This window comes from Haemaphysalis longicornis, unplaced genomic scaffold, assembly GCF_048455015.1.
Source record: "Haemaphysalis longicornis isolate Haplotype H1 unplaced genomic scaffold, Haemaphysalis longicornis Haplotype H1 scaffold_91, whole genome shotgun sequence".
NCBI classification, from domain to species: domain Eukaryota; kingdom Metazoa; phylum Arthropoda; class Arachnida; order Ixodida; family Ixodidae; genus Haemaphysalis; species Haemaphysalis longicornis.
In genome coordinates, this window is record NW_027526462.1 from 136,839 (window position 1) to 157,935 (window position 21,097).

The following is a 21,097-nucleotide window of genomic DNA, read 5'->3' on the forward strand; positions in this document are numbered from 1 at the left end:
GCATGCAGGGCAAAGTCCAGCTTCTTCTGCTGTTGAACTTTGACAGACAGTGGCACCTCCTTGTTCCAATGCTTTCCACAAAGATATGTGAGCATCGCTTTGTTGACTTCCACAGAGGCCACGCCATCAGTGTTTTTGTTTTGCGCATGTGCACCATTGAAGAATGGCGTCCATGCTTCTCAAAATGGTGGAGCAAGCTGCAGGGTGGTTCAGAGCTCGTTGACGCTATCCTCCCTTCCTCCACTTGGACCACTGAATTGGCAATGATGGCTGCCTTATCTTGCGGCGATAAAAACTTCCACTTTCAGGCTGGCGGAGGCATCTTACTGAGAGCAAATGTGCCAATCGCGACACACACAACAAACGCATCCGCGCTGTTCAGCAGTAGCGGGCTAGCGTAGCCCTGGCCTGAGCCAAAGCCGTGCAATGGTTCCTAGCCATGCCGCAAGCTGTCTTGTCGCTGGCATCATGTCACGAGCCATCATGTCACCATCATGGGGGCAAGTCATTGCCCCCTGGTGGTGATGTCGCAAGGCTGTCTCTTTGGCCCATTGCACGGTTCATTTTGTGAACAAATATGGTGGTGGCCGTGCAGGCATGCTGAGGCAAAAGTTTACGCACATTGGGTCTGAAAACAGCACACTTAAGCACTTTTTGGACACTGTTAGCCTCAAATGGGTAGGTAAAATGCCAACTGGACTTGCAGCGAATTTCGCTAACGTGGGATCGCTTTCCAAAAACATTTCGTCGCCACCATGGACGTTCGCCGGGGATGTAGAAATATTTTGTTGCCGCGGGAATTTCGTGCTCGTGGAATTTCGTCATTGCGGGGTTTGAATATTCCCATGTGGTTGGCTGCAGAAATGGGCTAGACAAACCTCATAGCACTGCTTTTACAGAGCAAGTATTGTTCCATGCATTGCCAAAGGACAAGCTGAGGCATACACAGTGGCATAATGCCCTCCCTGCCATTGGTCATGCAATCAGTGCATTTTTCAAGCTTTAGTGTGGCTTTACCTTGCAGAACTCAAGTCACCTTGTCGTGTATGGTAAGACAGAGGAAGCTATGATGCGGCACAGCGAATGGCTTGAGGAGAATGTTGGCACCACAGAGGACGAAGCAAAGCGTCAGCGTCTCCTTGCAACAGCGAACAGGAGGCACAAGCAGCTGCAAACGATGACCCTGCAGGAGGCGCTGACTACGTTTCCTTTTTTGTGTGTAGAGTCCACGGTACGTCAATTACATTTGGGGTAATGCATGTTGTGTAATGCATAATGAATTAAATTTCTATTATTATTTCTTTTCAGCTTCTGATGGAGTTTGAAGTTGTCTTTCAGAGGCAAATCGCCGATAAAATGGAAGCAGGCTTCGCTTCTCTGTCTGATATTGTTCTGAAGTATGGCACTGAACGAGAGGTTGCCTTGTTCATTGAGGCAGCAGAAGGTAAGCTTGGCGCATTTTTCTGTACTTTATATTCGCTTATGTCATTGAAAACTTTGTCTTTCAGGTGATAGGCAATAAAATTTCATTGGTATATTTTTGAGGTAGCTGTTAAAAGGTCGTAAGCATTGTGAGATTACTTGTGTAGATTATACTCTGGAGTTCCTAGGCTAAGCTTCTACCATATTAGGTGTGTTTATGTGGATTTATTTAGTAGGAAAACCAATTCAAAAATGTTTTCTCCTTTCTGCATCTGCCTTGCTGATTTTCTGTGGCATTTCTGATGACATGTACTCTTTTTAATTGGCTTTACTGCGCACCTCACCGATTTGCCAACCACAGTGCTGGCAAAATCAGTTGGCCAGTTGCCGACGGGTCATCACAATTCGATTGTACAGTGAAAACTGAGCCCCGTCAGGATTTGTGCCTGGAATGGCATGCCTGTATTTTCTTAGTTTGCAGAGACTGTGTTCAGCTCAGTAAAGTTGATAAAAATAAAATAACTTCCCAGTAGCGCATGTGCAATACGCATGTTGGCTTACCATGCTTCACTGCAGCTGTAGCTGCTTATGCCTGTATGACTGGTACACCTGTACAAAATCTGACTAGTTACAGGCAGGAAAAAAATGGGTGGGGTTAATCTATATCTGATTCTCAAATGGGTGTGCGTAGGCCCCAAGGGCCTTTCAGGGGTCCGCAAAGCCTTCCCCAAGCTCTTTCTTCCCCCCAATCATTGCTGTGGCTTTGCTGCATAAGACTATTTTTTCTCCATGTAGCGCATCCTTTAGAGTTGGCTTTTTGCACAACATGCCAGCGGTGCAAAAAGCCAGACACACAAGAGGCAGAATATAGGTGTTTGGGCAACTGTTAGTTGCAAGAGCAAATCTTTTGGCAATTAGAGATGCATCAGCATAGAAGTCAGCTTCAAAAGGCAGACATTAAATTGCTTGGGTGACCTCAGCTGCATTTGCGAACTCCTCTACATTACGAATTGGATCTATATAGTTCATCGTGGAGCCTTCCATTGTTTTGCAAGCTTGAGAAAGCTCCACAGTACATTCATAGTTGAGAACCACTGATCTAGGTACTAACGAGATAAAATAAACTGAATATTTTATCATGAGGCGTAAAACCTAGGTATGAGAAGCCCTTTGCAGGGTGAAGTAGCAGACCAGCTTCAGCACGACCACACATGTGTGATTGCTTTTGCTGCCTGAAGGAATGCATTCGCTGGTGATCAGATATTTGTGCCTACTAGAGGGATGCTTACTGCACAAGCATTGTTCAAGAAATGCTCAGATAGGCACCTCGGAGTGCTAAAGGTGAACAAGTCAACAGGAATGTGCAACATTGGATAGGCCTTGGCATGTACATGTGTTATCTCTGAGGGGTTGTGCATGTGCCCATAGCTTAGTCAATATGGAGCACTAGGCATGTGGTATCGCTCTGTGTGGGTTTGAATTCAGGCTGGGGTTCTTTTTGGGTAGTACAAACAGGCTGGGTCATGCTGTCTGTACTAAGACACCTGAGCTCCCATCGAATCTTCTAAAACGTGCTCTTCTTGCTGGCATGGGTACAACTGATGGCTTGATTCCTTCCATTCTGTTGTTGATAGACACTCACATATTTCCACTTGCCTGCCGACTTGCTTGCTTGCTTGCTTAGAAGGTTCGTTGTGGCTTTTTAAGCACATGCTTTTCAGGAGCAGTAAAACTGCTATCTTTGTATTCCAAAGTATTACAAGCAAGCATTGCAATGGGTGAATGCTTGTTTTATATTCTATTATAGATCAGCGATATGGAGTTCAGTTTTGAAAGAGGAATTTATGGTGCCATGTTTTTTAAAAATATGACAAGAGACTTTTTTTTTTTATTGTACATATCCTGGCACAATTGCAAGTGTAACATTTTGATGGAGTTTAGCCTTATTATAAAACTGCCTTTCAAAATATTTGCAGAGGATGGCATTCGTGCCTTGCTGGGATTCATCGTCGACAGGTGTGGAGATTCTTTTGACGCCATTTTGACCGAGGTAAGTTTTACGTAACAGTTGAGCCTAGGCGTAAAGAAGTAAGTGCAGCATAGAGATATCGGAAGTTAAAAGGATGCTGTTAGCTAAATTTAGCATAACTGATAGACTGATTTGCCTTGCTGCGACGAATGTGATGGGCAGTTGACAACGGTTATTCCAAATGGGTAAAGCATGGCCATTAACCAGGCTGAACAAAAAGGCAATTATCCATTTCATACAGGTGTAGCACAAACAACAATAACAGAAGCAGATTCTGGGCTTCAGCTGCAGATTGCTCACTGGTCACTCAATAATGGCTCAAAATAACAGTCGTTTGCTAGGAAAGGGATGTCGTTGCTGAAGAGGTATCATGATTTCTCATCTAGATAAATAAGAATTGCCATCCTGGGTGTGTTCAGATAAGGACAGTCAAAGTGGTGCCATGACCATTTTTTGTTTGAGATGAAACTTTAATATTCTGTAGAACACTGCATCCCCACCATGGAACTGGCATTAGTTTAGTAAGTAATGCCACAGTTGATTTATTAAAAAATTATTTCGAGCATGATCCGGCCGGGCTACTTTCCACAAAGCTTGGTGTGGCAACTTTAGGCACCTGTAACACCAAGCGGAAATTTTTCCAAAGGCTCTTAATTTTTTTTACCAAATATTTCCAAACTTTTCGGCTGCATTCAGAAAAATTGAACTTGTCATGTTTATATTGTTTGAGAAAATATTTCTCAAACTTAGTAGCGAGAGCAATGTCGTTCAGAAGTGCACTTGTAAAAACTCTTTTTACCTGTAGGCTTAAACGCTAAGCTGTCTGGTTTTTTAGACTTGTTTACCAGGGGCTGCTGAATACTTCATAGCTTGCTCATTGCTCTAGAAGAAAACATGTTCAAAATAAGTCTGTAAAGTGCGACGAAAAATGAAAATTTGGAAAAAAGGGCCAACTTTCGACGTCGTTTAAAAAAAACACTGGTCCTCAATTTTCGCAATATTTGCCGAAAATGGTACTAAGTAACTGAGTATTGACCTGCAACTGCAACTGAGTATTGATTAATTGGCGTTGACCTGCAAGCGAAGTCACACAAAGTGCGAAAGAGTCCGTGGACACATCCTTAAAAATTAAAGAACTTCGTCGTGCCACATCTTGACAATAGCCAATTCGCCACATTTGGGAAGAACAAACTAAAAGAAAAAAATGTTCTGCCGGTAGTCGGCATCACACATACTCACGGAAATAGCGAAATAAAACGAAAGAACTTGAATGTACACTGTACACCCAAATGTACACCCAACTCCGATTTCGAGTATCAGCGACGGTTCTGAACCGTGCTTGTCAACACTTTGAAGGTCCTTGGAAGTAGAAAGCTGTACCTTGCCGCTAACATTTAAGTGTGCAAAGCACAGGTACACAGATTTTGTAGTGTTAGTTTATCTTTCTAGGAACTAAAAACAATGGTTTTCAGAAAACAATTTAATTTAGTATTCCAGGAAGCCTTCAAGTCAGACAGTTGAAAAGACGAACTTTTTGCCATTAGAACTTCGCATGTACCAGGTGAAATGGAGATACCCCCTCGGCCACGACTTTCGCACGTCAAGTATTCTCAGTAACATCAGCGTAGTTACTGGCTTGTAAATGGGATAAATTACAAATTATGTGTGATTAAGCAGCGTCACAAACGTAAAGTATGGGTTTATGAGACAGCTAAGGCAAGGGGATAAAAAAATATTCTTGAAACAGCAATTTTACACTGCCAAAGACACAAGCTGGAAAAAACTCAATTATTTTAATGCCTCCCGCAACTAACAAATTTAACAACGGGCAAATATGACTATTCTGATTAGTTTTCTTTATATATGTCATTTTATTTTCCTAAAATGTTTAAATACAGCCATAATTATTTGTATTTTTTTTACTGCAGAGTGCTACTGAATTGTTGATTGGACATTAAAAAAAAAGGTGTAATGTGACCTCATTTTTACACGTTAGAACAAAAATAATGCAATGCATATTTAGCTTTCTGGAATACTCAGTTACTTAGTACCATTTTCAGTAAATATTGCGAAAATTGAGGACCAGTGTTTTTTTTTTTTTTAAACGACGTCGAAAGTTGGCCCTTTCTTCCAAATTTTCATTTTTCGTTGCACTTTACAGACTTTTATGTTGAACATGTTTTCTTCTAGAGCAATGAGCAAGCTATGAAGTATTCAGCAGCCCCTGGTAAGCAAGTCTAAAAAACCAGACAGCTTAGCATTTAAGCCTACAGGTAAAAAGAGTTTTTACAAGTGCACTTCTGAACGACATTGCTCTCGCTACTAAGTTTGAGAAATATTTTCTCAAACAATATAAACATGACAAGTTCAATTTTTCTGAATGCAGCCGAAAAGTTTGGAAATATTTGGTAAAAAAATTAAGAGGCTTTGGAAAAATTTTCTCTTGGTGTTACAGGTGCCTAAAGTTGCCACACCAAGCTTTGTGGAAAGTAGCCCGGCCAGATCGTGCTCGAAATAATTTTTTAATAAATCAACTGTGGCGTTACTTACTAAACTAATGCCAGTTCCATGGTGGGGATGCAATGTTCTACAGAATATTAAAGTTTCATCTCAAACAAAAAATGGTCATGGCACCACTTTGACGGTCCTTATCTGAACACACCCTCCTGCATCTCGAGAGATACCAAGGCTAGTCATACTCATCGTCATCAGCCACTGCTCATCAAAAGCCACTGACCCATCAAAACTGTGGTCGTGATTCTGATTCTCATAAAACTAACGAGTGAAACAAACACTACCTGTCACTATCTCTTTTAAAGCATAGCGATCTTGCTCCTCCTGTTCCTCTCCTAGGGGCAAGTCGTCTCTCAGTGAATAACAGGTTGCATTGGTACAGTCGACACGTTGGGAGAATACCGTACAATAGAAACTTTTATGCTTAGAAACTGGATTTAACATATTCTGTGGTTACATTTCAAGCTGAGATGGCTACTGAGACTGGTCGTAAATGCGACTACTCGGTCACAAGTTAAGGATGGCTGTGCGGCTATGGAAGGCATTGTGGGGGGGCCATTGTGCAGCGGCCACTTCAACATTCACGGAGCCTGAAAAGGACAATGTGTTTTTCTTCAACAAAGTGTCAATACTGATGATCATGGGTTCCTTTAAAAAAAAATCGTAATTGTCCAGGGTTCCTTTAAAAAAAAATCGTAATTGTCCAGAGCAGCAAAAGACGTGGGAGTTTGGGGAAGCACGACTGGTTTAGCTGAAAGTGACGAAACCTCTTGGTACATGGTAACGTTGAATTCAGTTGGTCCTTTACCGCCATACATCACAGCTACCTGACTCACTTCCTGTTTATTCAACGTGCGCCGAAATCTCGTACACACGGGCGTTTTTGCTTTTCGCCTTCGGCGCACGATAAAGATCCCCAGGTGGTCAAAATTAATCCGGAGCCCTCCACTACGGCGCGCCTCATCACTTCCTGTTTATTCTAATGCAAACAGGGGCTGCATCATGAAACTGCTGAGAAGAAAATGAAGAAAGGAAATGCATTGTTTGATTAAGGATTCTTAGCAAAAAGCATCCCTCGGCAGCACATTAACACTAAAATGGCTATGGGAAGGTGTGTTTCATTTGAAACCAACTTACTGTCCTCTTTCCATTCTGAAATGTTCTAGGTCCCTATCAGGAAAACTGTTTCAGTCTAAAGTGTTTCAATTGAAAACCTTTCATTTCCTGCCTGTCCTTCTATACGTACGGCAAAATCTCGCGTAGTGCATCAGTCTGCCAGGGTGCCATATCCTAATGTCAATGCACACTATGAAAGCAGCTTGCACTTAATGTGTCACATTGTGTGCTTTTTTGCTTTTTCTTGCATAGTTTGTTGTCACTGCAGTAATTAATAGGAGACTCAGTCCTACAAATCACAGAAATGGCTCATTTCACGTTGAAAATACTCACAGTAATACACTTTTTGCGCGGCACGGAGGAACAATCGGTTGCGGTGATGAGGCATAAGGGTAACTTGTTGTTCTTAAAGAGTCACTGGAGGCAACCAGCAAGCTGGTTTCAAACGGAAGTCGAACCTCCCCATGGCCATTTCAGCATTGATTTAGTGCCAAGATGCTTGAAGTGCTGAGAAATTGCTGTTCAAATGCTCATCAAACGGGACGCAAACAGTGACTGCAGTCACTGTTTGCATAAGGATAAACCGGAAGCAAGTGAAGCAACGGTGGTTTATAGCAGTATAGAAGCAACTGAATACAACATTACCCTGTACCAGTTTTAGTCAAATCGCTCATGCTTTCCCAAACTCCCCTGTCATTTGCAGTTAGAGGCCACTAAGCAAAATGCTTCTCCATTGGACCCGTGGTCAGTATTTGCGCTTCGTTGAAAAAAAACACTAGCCTTTTGAGGCCCCGCAAGTGTTGGCGTCGAACGAATCCTCTCTTGGAAAGCGGTACTGCCACACCAAGTAGGGACGAGTAGCACCATCCAGGGGCACCCAAGAAAGAAGTTGTGCGCGTCAGGTCATTTAAGCCCTTCCGGTGAAACTGCATGTTTTTTCTAGTTTTAGCCTTATTTTTTAAAAACGCCAGGTGTATTAGGAGTATAATAGTGTCCTCCGTGAGCTAATCTATCAACCTAGAGAGACTTGCATTTTAACTTCACTGTCATTTAAAGTTGTGCTCGAGTGTATTGTGCGGTAGTAATGTCTTTTTTATTGCTCCAAAAGCCAAGACGGTTAATGTATTGGCACATGGTTTTATGAAGACTTTGCATTCATAATTTAAGTACTGAAATTCGCAGGGAACGTTGGCTAACAATTTTATTACTATATCGAATTATTAAAGTTCATTTAACCATATGTCTGTTTTGAATTTTATGGGTTTCGTTTTTTTTTTTTTTTTTTGCTTTTGTAGGGAGACGTTCCTTTGACCCCCTGCCTTCATTCCGACAACGGGGAAGTCAGCCTCCACATCGATGGCCAGCGGGTCTTCACTGCATCGTCGTTACTGGCAGGACTGTGTAGTCTCTTCGCATCGTTCTGGGTCTTCAACATTCATTATCCCAAGAAGGCACACAGAGTTATGACGTTTGTTGAACATGCCTTTTTAGACCTCGCCAGCACCAAACCACGTGTGAAGGCTTTGGAGCTGATTAACTTTTACCGCGTCAATATTACTCATTAATATTTTAGTTTCAATCCTGAGTTGTCAAAAAGAATTGCGTATTATGTTTCGGACTTTTTTTTTTATTGTTGCTGTAAACCACTGCAACCTTTTTTTTTTTAACTTTATGTACTGTGTACTGAGTGCAAAAGAATTGCGTATTATGTTTCTGACTTTTTTTTTTTGTTGCTGTAAACCACTGCAACCTTTTTTTTTTTTTCACTTGTGTACTGTGTACTGAGTGCAAAAGAATTGCGTATTATGTTTCTGACTTTTTTTTATTGTTGCTGTAAACCACTGCAACCTTTTTTTTTTTTCACTTGTGTACTGTGTACTGAGTGCAAAAGAATCGCGTATTATGTTTCTGACTTTTTTTTTATTGTTGCTGTAAACCACTGCAACCTTTTTTTTTCACTTTGTGTGCTGTGTACTGATGTGCAAAAAAAATTGCGTATTATGTTTCTGACTTTTTTTTTATTGTTGCTGTAAACCACTGCAACCTTTTTTTTTTCACTTTGTGTACTGTGTACTGATGTGCAAAAGAATTGCGTATTACGTTTCTGACTTTTTTTTTATTGTTGCTGTAAATCACTGCAACCTTTTTTTTTTCACTCTGTGTACTGTGTACTGATGTGCAAAAGTTCGTTTGAAATAAACCTGAAACCGAGAAAAACCGTGTGAAATCAATACTCCCGCAGGGGGGATCTAGAAATTCTCCCTTGTGGCCTTAAAAAAAACCCTTTCGGGAGCCTATAAAACCACCCACACTTTCAAAAAAACTCCTTTCAAGAGAAATATATGCTTCCTTTGAACCCCCTAAAAACTCCCCTCGCGAGGCCTACAAAACTCCCCAAGCTTTCGTAAAACTCCATTCAAAAGAAATAAATGCTTCCCTTGAACCGCCTAAAAACGCCCCTAAAATAACATAAGTACTTCCCAAGGGAGCAAAAATAGACTCCTATTCAACCTCCTAAAAAATCCATAAACATCACTTGAAAACGCCCTCGAGGAAGTAAAAAATACTCCATTTTGATCTCCTTAAATTTCCCCAAACATTTTTAAACACTCCCTAAATACCTCCTTTCTATCACCTAAAAACGCCCTGTTTTTAGGAGGTAAAAAAAACCTCCCTGTTCCATGGAGTAAAAAAAACTCCCACAAGGAGGATCACTAGAGGACAAGCCAAAAAGAACCTCTAGGGAGTATTTGGGAGGAAAAAAAGTTTAGAGTGTAGTTGCGGCATTAAGAACTAACAATTGTTTCTTCGAAACGTATCTATCGCGCATGATATGCTTATTGGTCTGTTTTTGAGACGTCCCCAAGGAAGTCACTGTTCACGTTTCAAGCTCTACATTTGAAAGTTTGTTAATATCAGCGATGATTTTTGTGTGTGAAAAGGACATCTCTTGTGAAAAGGACGGAGTTGAAACACGCACAAAATGCCTCGACATTTTTATGAATGCAGGGTAGTATGCTGTCTCCATGGTCCCCTTAGGCTCATGTGCATATCATGACAATGAAAAGTATTTCCTCGCACTGTCGCGCCTGTGATAGTCGCTTTAAAATAGCAAACAGCCACTGCCATCATTATTACGAAAATAAATCTAAAAAACAAGCTGAGATGTATGTTTTCACTTCCCTCCAAAAGCCTCAACTATACTGCTTGCTTTATACGTTCAGTCATCCACTATTGCATTAGAAATCGCACGTTTATTTTCAGAAAATTCACTTTCAACTCCTACCTCTCTACATGTCGATAAATCGGTGACGACCCTTGTCGCCTACGCTTCCCAACAGCTTATAACACCCGAACACGAGGGCATCAGATAAGTAGGCAACTAAGCGAAGACGTCTAAAATTCCCTGGGTACAACACACACTAAACTTTTTAACACCCTTAAAGGTGCTAAAAGGGTGCACTCAACATTTTGCACCCTTTTTGCACCTTTTAAGGACTAAAACATTGCTCCGGCACCCAATCATGAGGGTGCCACATATTAAGGGGTGTAAATCTTAACATTTTTACACCCTTTAAGGTGCAAGGAGGGTGTACTGAACATTTTGCACCCTTTTTGCACCTTTCAAGCACCCAAATATTGCTCGGGCACCCCACCTCGAGGGTGCCGAAATTCAGGGGTGTAATCAACAGTTTCATAGGGTGCTACGACCGTTAAAGGGGTGCTAAAAAGTTTTTCTTCTCGATTGGGGTGTTACCACGGCACCTTATCGTTAGGGTGCCTAAAAGAACGGTGTGTGAATGCAAGCATGCAAAATTGCACAAAAACCGGCTGAATGTTTAAACCGCACATTGCACTATTTCACCGCCCGTTGAGAGAATAAATATGAACTCTCCACATAGACCAGGGGAAAGGCTCTAAAATTGCTGTTCGTAAATTGAACAAAACGTGCTGAATGTTTAAATTCCACTCTGCACTAATCTACTGCTTCGAGTGTATCACAAGGTTCGTTTCGATGTCTGGGTGCACGGGAAGGAAAGGCTACAAAATGCCTCTTGTAGTCCTATAAATAAAACTTTTACGCGAGGCATCGGTGTCCTCAACGAAATCGAATTTACCTAAGAATTTGTTCCCGTATTATTATGCCCCGGGCAAAAATTCCAACAAGACTTTCTTGTTGGGCTCACAGCACGCCTGTGGGGCCAATACGAAGTTCTGTCGGCACTCTATCGTTCCAATAGCCTAGTCTTCCAACAGGGAGTTTAACCTTGATGGCGTTTGTGGGGCCAATAAGAAGCTCTGTCGGCACTCTATCATCCCAACAGCGTAGTCTTCCAACAGGGAGTTTAACCGTGATGGCGTTTACCGGCTCGCCAACACGATAAGTCAACGCCAACAGACGCCTCGTTCGTAATCAGCGGCGCGAGCGCGCCATCAGACAGAACCGACAGACGCCCTGAAGGTGGTTTTTAGGGCCTAAACAGCAGCGTCTATGTCTGGCATAGACGCTAGACGCCAACGTTTGTGTTCTGAATTTTCCCTTCAGTAAGTAACAGTCAGACGGACGATAACATAACTATGTGAAGATATGCTTTGGCTCATACCACGGCAAGCGCAATGGTTTGTGGCTGCAGCCTCGGTTGCTCTTCGTCCACAACAAACTGAATCGGCTGTACAGCTTTCTTCGAGGGCGTGTATGCAGGGGTTCTATCTTCCTTTTTTGCGCAGGCCGACGGGGGCGGTCGTGTAGAATCATTTTCGCTCATCGCTGCCGTAGGGTTGCCACCTTCCTGGTTTTGGACCGGCCCGACCGGTTTTTTAAACAGCGGGCCGGTTGCCGGTCCATATCTAAAACCAGCCGTCATCAGCCGGTTTTTTGGCTTTTGTGCCGTGATTATGCCCGTTTTGGCGTTTTATAAGCGTCAATTCAACAACTAAGACGATGAATACGTGTCGACAAGCGTAGGCGTGCGCACAGGGGGGGCAGGGGGGGCGGCCGCCCCCCCTAATCATCTGAAGGGGGCGCCAAATTTGCCCCATGCCTTGCCGATGTAACACATGAAAGCAAAATTTCTGCTCAGAAATATTTTGTGTGTTGCAATTCCATCACATTGAAATAAAAATTTTATAACCATCCCTCTTTGCACTGCGTTCGCACCGCAAGGCCTTCAGTGAGAAGAGGTCGGGAGTTGCTCTGGGGGGGGGGGGGGGGGGGGCGCAGCGGTAAGACTTTGCCCCCCCAAATTGAGAACTCTGCGCACGCCTATGTCGACAAGCTGCGCAAAGACACGCGAGCGGAGAAAATACGCGGGTGAGCGCGCTGCCTCAGATGGAGGGGGACCTAAGGGAAGAACAAAATAACGAAATTCTACCGCCGCGGTCAGCAATTGCGGTTACTTTTCAGTGAAGCACATGCAGAGCGATTAACCAAGCCCTCAATCTCTTTCAGTACAAACGTTATGTTGATTTCTCTCTAAGAAAACACTACAATAAATGGCACTGCATGTTAAAAAACATGGCGTCTTTTTTCAACACAATCCCCCCCCCCCCCCCCCGGAAGGCCCGTTTTTTTTTTCGGGGAAAGGTTGTAACCCTACGCTGCTGTTCTGCCTACCTGCTTGCTGTACCTATTACGTCGCCGCCACCGCAAATCCCCATTTGTTACAAACTCAGAGGTTTTCGCACTGTTAGCAGTCGTTTTACACGATGGGTTTGATGCGCCTGACACGCCAGGAGTGACATCGCTTGTAGTATTAGAGCGACGTTGCTTGTCTGCAAGACGGTGCCGGTCAAACAAGCGTTATCAACGCCATAATTCTAACGGCACATTCCATTTATTTCGTGGCTGCCGTGGCTTGCGCAGAAAAGGTCGGGTTGACTGCGATAGCTTTTCTTGAGTCAAATAATGGAGCTTTGGCTCAATCGCTTGCAGCGCTAGCAATGCGGCCTCGTCTGCAAGACCGGTGCGTGAGAAACAAGCGTTAGGACAGCCAGAATTTAAAAAATGCAGCATAAACTAGACCATCGTTAAAGGAGGCGATGACTAGACACAAGCGACAATATTCGTTGACAACTTACGTAAGTATAGAGTTGTTTTAGGCGCCTCAAATACCGCCCGCCGGCATAACTGTTTGTTAACGCGCCCGTTTACTGTTTTGTAGGTCAATGGTTCGATTCCTCGTCGAACGTTGTTTTTTTTTTTTTTTTTTTTTACGTGAGGGTTTCATTAGCTCCTTTTTTACGACCAGGGTAAGCACCTGTTCCTTGCTTTCTACCACGCCGACATTTACCGCCCTCTTCCTAAACCCAAAGTAGCTCGTTTTCTCGCACGTTCTCTCTTGAGAAGCCCGCCGTGAAAACAAAACCAAAACAAACGTCAAACCTCTTTACAATATCAGTATATATGTCAATTACTTTATGCGTATTCACTTTTTGTGTTTAAAAACCTTAAATCTAAGTTATAAACACATTTCAGACTTTGAAAGCAGAAAGATAATTACCAACATTACAGTAGTAACACAATTTTCGTCAAACATAGAGGTGCTGCTTTTGAAGTCTGGCAACTATCTCTCACTTTTGTGTGTGTTTTTTCATGGCGTTTTGTGCCGAGTGGTTGGTGGCGTGATTTAATCTGTTTTATCTATTTCAAGCTTAAATCATAGTTATAGAAGCTTTATGGGTGATGTCTACCCTTCCAACCTACGCGTGTGTTGAACATGGGGACCCTGGAAGAACGATCATCGCCGGATAAAATACTGCGCGTCAAAAGTGGATGACATTGCATCAGAACAAAGCGTGTTCGTGTGTCCGCGAGATGAAGACGACAGTGAAGGAGAATTGTACGTTGGAAACATCGTTTCTGCTCGGGTAAGTACGCATTTTTTATTATTCTGTATTTGGTTGGAACGAGTTCTGGTGTTTATGGGTCAGTAATTCGCTAGACCCCCATCTCGTTTGCTCTGAGAGCCTACGTGAGTTAGTATACTTGTTTGGCGCCCAGTCCACCGTTTCCGCAGAAGTCAGCATCAATTTACGCTGAAGCTAGACCTTGGCTACGATGCTCGCGCTGTGGTACACGGCTGCTAATAATTTCACATCACGCAAGGCTCTTTAACACCGGGGCGTTTGTTTATGTGTCTCTCAAACAGTGCCTTTGCGGTTGCAGATCGCAGTCGCAATTTCGCGTGAGTGGCACAATGCTGTGATTAGCTCTCGGGAAGTCTGGAGCTTGATATCAGAGGCATATGTATTGTTTAAATTAGTGCAGAAAATTGAGCCAATTCGCAAGTTCTCATTTTCGCAAAACCGCAGGCCATACAGAGACTAACAAGAAAGCTGTAGGCACTCGCTCAACTCGATTTATATTGGAGAATTGAACGTGCAGATACAAGTCAGACATTGAAATGGAGGAGCTTCAACTATCACACACCAGTTCCGATTGAAAGCAAGGGATACAGATGAGCTGCTAGCATGCGTTCCATGCAAATTAGCTCAGTAGCTAGCTTTGCATATATCATGCATACCCCACTCACAGTACCTGCGGGTCTAATAAATACATTCTTACTGTGACCTAAATTTCACTTGGGGTGTTCCGGGAATGTTCTTATTAGTGCCTTGGAGGTTACTGTCTTTAAACGATTAAAAATCTACTTGATGTAAGCATTCGTGCTTTGTGTGTGCTCTTCTTGTATTTCAACAAGTGTCAGCACACTCACAGATTATGCACCTGCAGGTGCTGCTGCTGGCTGTCCTGGGTCAGCTGCCTTCCCGTCCAGTTTCAAAGGCTTTGCCAGGGCCTCCCTTGGCCAACCGACACTGCACCTGCTGTACCCAAGTACTGCCTGGCCTTTCGTTGGTGCTCCGTACGCTTTGCCGCCAGGAATGGTCATTCATCCATCATCTGGCCGCTTGGACCACCCGTTCAGAAGTCAGCGCATTTGCTCGACACATCGGTCCAGGCACTGCTGCCATATCAGTGCACCCACCGATTATGTACTTTCAGGTTAGTTATTGCATGTTGTGGAACTTGCCATGATGTATACCTGTTAGCAGTGCTGTGGCCTCTGATTATTTGAAACATTTTCATGAAGCAGTGCTGTGCGTATGGAGCGTGTCATTGCTTAGCAGAGATATTGAAGAGAATCTGGGGCTGACGACTAAAGGGCAAGAAGAGAAATTGAACTGACTTTGAAGCAAGTATTCGTATGTAATCAAGCCAAGCAAACATTTAGGATCTTTCGATATGGTTTTAAACTTGCAATACAAACTGGTCTACTTCAGATCATACTGGTAATAATCATACTATACCGAAAAGTACATCCCGCAGTCTGTAGAATTCTGACAGCGCTTTTTTCGCAGTCTCTCCTGACAGGCACTAATCTCAATGGTTGGAAGATAGTCGAGGTAGCACCAGTCTTTAAATCAGGAGACGGTACTTCACCATTAAATTTCCCTAACAAGCACCATATGCAAGGTCAGGAAACATTTCATCCACTCTCAGGTCGCTAATTATTTATAAAATCACAATATCACATTCGAGTATCACCACGGTTTTCACAAGGGTTACTTGAGAAACATAACTTTCAGGATTAGTTCACGATCTACATTGATCCATTGACACAGACTTACAAACTGCGGTAGTTTTTCTCGATTTTTCTAAAGCATTCAATCGCATTGCACACCACAGACTACTTCTCAAACTTCACCCTAATGTCCTCACTTGAGCAAAAAATTTTCATTCTTCTCAAATGCAGTTTACTTCTAATAACTATATACTTATTTTGCTCGTGCCACTTTGTTGTCCCCCCAGGCAGGTTGCTTGGTCTATCTTCCATGTTGCATATCCTCCCATGTAGGTCTATTTGCAGATGATGTTGTAATTTATCACACAATTTCTTTCAACTACTACTGTCAATGCTTTCAATCTGATCTTAACACAATTAACTCCTGGTGCTGCAAATGGCTAATGTCGCTTATCTCTAAAACAAAGTGCATGACTTTAACGGTGGCAAGTCTCGGATTGTACTTCATTACTTACTTCATTAACAACAGCCTGATAACCTCTTGAGACAAAGGTGTTTGGTAGGCCGGTAGGGGAGGGGGGATTGCATGGTGGATTTCAAAAGGTACATCGATTGGGAAAATAAGACGTGTGATTAATATTTTCATTTGCACTCCAAAACTCGCTTTATTTCATATGTTTAACCCACTGCCGTGGCTAGGGTGGTGTGTTGTGGAGGCGAATGTTGGTTAGATACCGCTTGGTGTAGCCGCTTTTCAGATGGAGGCAACACGTAAAGACGCCCGTGTTTGGAGATTTCGGTGCGCACAAAAATACCCAGATGGTCAAAATTAATGCGAAGCCTTCCCCTACAGTGCTCCCCATATCCCAAGTGTAGCTTTGGCGTGTTAAACCACCGTTTTTTTTTCATGTTTTTGGTATAGTACCAGCTGCTGTAGCAGGTGCAACTTAAAGGGACACTGAAGTGAATTTGTCAAGCTCCCGTTTTTGCTTGCACTGTGTAGACTGGCTCAAATTAACACACTATTCATCGTTTATCCGGTTGACAAATCGGAAAGAAGAAAAACTACTATGCGCGGTTTGCGGCGGCCGCACCAACTAAAGGCTGTGACGTCAGGAGGGGGGGGCACCGTGATTGGACGATGCCCAAGGTTAGAATCAAAAGTTTCGGTTTCGGTTCTGTAAAACAACATGCTTGACATCTGATGGCGTTGTTGGATGGGCATTCGGTTTCGGTTCTGTAAAACAACATGCTTGACATCTGATGGCGTTGTTGGATGGGCATTCTCGATTTCTCAATTATCGCCGTACCGCGCTTCTGCCATGTCGTCGGCTGTCAAATGTCTAAGATAAACCTCCCAGGGCGGCTTGGAATCGTAGAAATCACTAGACGAGGCCTACGCAGTGGATGAACGCCCTCCGCGTCACCGCAGACTCTCAAATGCCATGCGCTTTTCCCGCATATTCGGAGCTTGCCTCACTCATGTCTGTTCGTAAAAAACTAGTTCGCACCAGGCCAAGGGTGTGCTGATTCAGGCCTGGGCCCACTGCCCGCAAGCAGTCCGTGCTTGTGGCAACAGCACGCCAACGAGAACTCGCTAGCGCGTCATTGTCAGTATGCGCGCGTTCTGCGATCTCGCTCGTGGAGCAGTGAACGTTACGGCCCAAAAATGGTGAACTCAGTTCAGAAAACATCGGCCGCATACGAAAAAATCAACTTACAAAAAAAAAAAAAAACATGTATCTTGGGGGATTCGAACTTGCGACTTTTCAAACAAATTCCAGTGCCTCAGACAGCTAGGCCACAAGCCCACACTGGCCGGTTAGGATATATAAGGTTTATAATGTATGACCAGTTTACACTTTTATTTATTTTAAGCATTTTAAGTACTTTATGTGACTATTTGTTGTATATCACTCCTGCAGTAAGTGTCCCCCAAACTTCCACAATATCTCACGTCTAGCAATTGCATTTCTTTGACGGAAAAGCGTTCGCAGATGTGCGGTCGTGCTGCTGACCGCTGTGCTTGTTTACCCAGCGCAAAAAGTGCTTCCTGCTCCCTAGTTTTGCACTGTACGGTAAAAGTTTCAGGTGATTTTATTTTCTTAGTACCTATATTGACTTCGCTGACTCTTCTCCCGCCTTCAATTGGCCTTAGATTTTCCTACTAGCGTAAAGTCAGCGAAGCGTCGCATGTGCACTTGTGCAGCGCTTGTGTGGAGCGACCCGGACTCTGAGTTTGACACAGTGTACAAACTAACAAAGTAAGGAAAGGCACATTCTTTCATTCACAAAGGTGTTGTGGCTTAGTTTCAATTGAGCGAGCGAATAGCGACGACCCGTCGGCGGCCGACGGATGAAACGCTGGGCCGACTGACTCGATCGGTAGGTCGGCTGGTCGGCGAACCGTGCAGTAGCGCAGCCATTTTCCACCTCATCTCTTGCTGACGTCACACGAAAACGCCACAGAAAATGGGCGAGCGTAAAGAGAGGAGGACAGCATTTTCGAATTGATTTTTCTACTAAATAAATTCGCGCAAACGCGGCCAGAGTGGTCGAAACAATGCCTACGGACTCCAAACTACAATTTGCGCTAGTAATCCCGCAATGTTTACAAATCACTTCAGTGTCCCTTTAAAGGTAAAATTATACATAATGTTTCCAAGAGCTAAATATAAAGGCCATATTGAAGTGCGTTTATGGGTCTATCTCATAGCAGTAGTGAAAGGTTATATACTCTGGTGCAGGTTAAGAACGCCAATGGCTCATGTGGTGTAGTCCAGTGTTTGACGGAATGCCGTGTAGGCAGGTAAAAGCATTATTGCAGTGATGAAACGTAGGTCACTGACCAAGTCAAGAAAGCCATTTAACGGTTTGTTGCTTGTTCACGGTGAGCATGTGTCGTGGAAAACGAAGCTATATATTGGGCATTACGCGGCGCAATGAGTTTGCATAGATATGGTGCAGATTGCCATCCATTATGTTGATAATGTTGGGCGTCGTCTGAACAATGAGGGACTCGAGCAGTAATCGAGAAGATAGATTGCACTCAGTTGTCAGTAATTTTGTCTTGTTCCAGTCGACCACGTGTCCCGTCCTCTCACGGTGCTCTGCCAGTGGACTTGTTTTTGCATGGCCCTTGTTCACTTCGTTCCAGTGCTGCATAATCTTCTGTGCAGATTGCCCGTTTCGCCAATGTACACTGATTTGCATTCAGTGCATGGAATCTAATAAACAATACCCGGAAGCTTGGAGCGTGAGAGGGGGTCTCTCACGCTGACAATGTCAGAACGCAGCTTGCTAGTGGGCACATGCACAATGTATGCACTGCGTGTTTTGAAAATGTGTGCGAGAGTTTACCACCGATGTGTGGGACGTAGGTAATTGCTACACGTTTTGATGCAGTCGTTGTCCTGAATATAATGCCTAAAGCATTATATTCAGAAAGAAGTGAAGAGGGCGACTAGCAAGAATCCACATTGACATTAGCAGGCAGAAGCGTCCACAAGGCCTGTGTCAAAACGTGCTGCAATTCTCGTCCTACACATCAATCAAACTTTCGCACGCATTTTCAAGAAACACATTGTGCACATCGTGCAGGTGGCCACTAGCAAGCTATGATCTGACATTGTCAGCGTGAAAGACACCCTCTCACGCTTCAAGCTTCCAGGTGTTGTTTATGTTTTGAACAAAAAAAGTGCCATTTAAACGTGACACCTCCTTCCTTGCCGATTTCTGATGCCTGATTGTTCAGTTTGTGGGGATACGTTTAGCAGATTGCTCACATGTCTAACCTGTATTTGTGCTTGAGCAGTCAAACACTGATGTTAGCAGTGAAGTAGGTGAAAATTGTAGTTTGATTGTAGTTGTGTGCAGATTACCTACATTGTGTTAATTCGTAGAAAAGCAAAATTGAGGTAACCCTGCTAACTGTTCCGCATTGCAGCATTTTATTATGCGAACGTTAAGGAGTTCAGCTGCTTGTTAAAGGTGAAATAAACAGTGGTACAAAAAGAAGAGCATCTACTAAACAGAAATATCTTCACAATCGCAGGATGCCAACGGTCTGCCTACCAACTTGTGTCCTGCATCGTTTCTGCTGGCTGGAGCGGTTCATGGAGCATTTTCCAGCTTCTCAAAGTTTGTAATCAAGCGCTCCTCCAAGTGAAAGATGCCGCAGAGGGATCTTTTGTTTTAATGCCACAATTTCACGTGCTCAGCAGCAAATTTACTCGTAAGGCTTTTTAAATATTCATCACCCAAGAGGGCATGTTACCTTCGTCTTCGGTGGAATGTGTCTGCACTCAGGTTATTTGTGACAGAAACAAGTGGACCACGTCATGAGAGTCATTGAGGCCTTGTTGATTGTGCATGCTTCTGAAACGACATTTTCATTAAGCTGAATACTTTCCACATATTACGATTTGTGAACAAATTATGGTAAAAGTCATGACTAGTTGTACTACACTGGAGGAAGGAAATGCCAACATACGTTTTAAGCACCTCTGATATTTCAGATCGTTGGCTGGTGAGCAATAAAACAAAACTGAAATTTTTTTAAAGTAAAATCAAATATTCGTTGTCACCAGTGCATGACCATAGTAAAAGCTATCTAGTCACCAAATTTAGAATTAGACACGAAATGCCAAGAAAAATAGGGAAATAAACTAGACAGCTGGCTACAATAAACCAATTCGTAAAATTCCTCAATGTCTATCAAGTGATGATTCAGGCGGGTTAGTTAAGATGTCAGTGGGTTTACACACCCAACTTGCAGGGAAGCACATGAGCTCCCAATATTAACATGTTTTTAGTGAAGACCGTCTTCCTTCATTAAAGGGACACTGAAGTGATATGTAAACATTGCGGGATTACTAGCGCAAATTGTAGTCCGGAGTCCCCAGGCCATGTTTCGACCACTCTAGGCGCGTTTACGCGATTTTATTTAGGAGAAAAACTAATTCGAAAACGCTGTCCTCCTCTCTTTACGCTCGCCCATTTTCTGTGGCGTTTTCGTGTGACGTCAGGAGGGGATGAGCTGGCAATTGGCTGCGCCACGGCTGCGCTACTGCACGGCTCCCCGGCCGACAGAGTCAGTCGGCCCAGCGTTTCGTCCGCCGGCCGCCGGCGGGTCGTCGCAATCAAGGAGGTTAAAAAAAAATTGCTTGGTCGCAATTCGTTCGCTTAGTTGAAACGAAGCCAGGACACGTTTGTGAATGGAAGAACGTGCCTTTCTTTACTTGGTTTGTTTGTGCACTGTATCTAGCTCCAAGTCAAGGTCGCTTCACACGAGCTCTGCACATGCGACGCTTCGCTGACTGGTACACCAGTAAGAAAATATAAGGCCTCTTGAAGGCGGGAGAAGAGTCAGCGAAGTCAATATAGGTACTAAGCAAATAAAATCAACTGATATTTTTACCGTACAGCGTAAAACTAGGGCGCGGGAAGCACTTTTTTGCGCTGGGCGAACAAGCACAGCGACAGCGGTCAGCAG

General features: G+C 43.5%; 1 protein-coding gene and 1 long non-coding RNA gene across 2 annotated transcripts; both read left to right on the forward strand.

The window, feature by feature from the left end:
• The first annotated feature begins 1,065 nt into the window (after window positions 1-1,065).
• Window positions 1,066-9,033, forward strand: LOC144154785 (uncharacterized). The gene is made up of 4 exons (XM_077685886.1): window positions 1,066-1,231; window positions 1,309-1,444; window positions 3,399-3,472; window positions 8,377-9,033. Exons 1-4 carry the CDS (start codon window positions 1,067-1,069, stop codon window positions 8,644-8,646), a joined length of 645 nt encoding a protein of 214 aa, XP_077542012.1. The 5' UTR covers window position 1,066; the 3' UTR covers window positions 8,647-9,033.
• Window positions 9,034-13,671: 4,638 nt separating this feature from the next.
• LOC144154783 (uncharacterized) lies at window positions 13,672-20,450 on the forward strand. The gene is made up of 3 exons (XR_013319452.1): window positions 13,672-13,948; window positions 14,814-15,083; window positions 19,658-20,450. It is a non-coding gene; the product is annotated as an uncharacterized LOC144154783 (long non-coding RNA).
• Window positions 20,451-21,097: the final 647 nt, after the last annotated feature.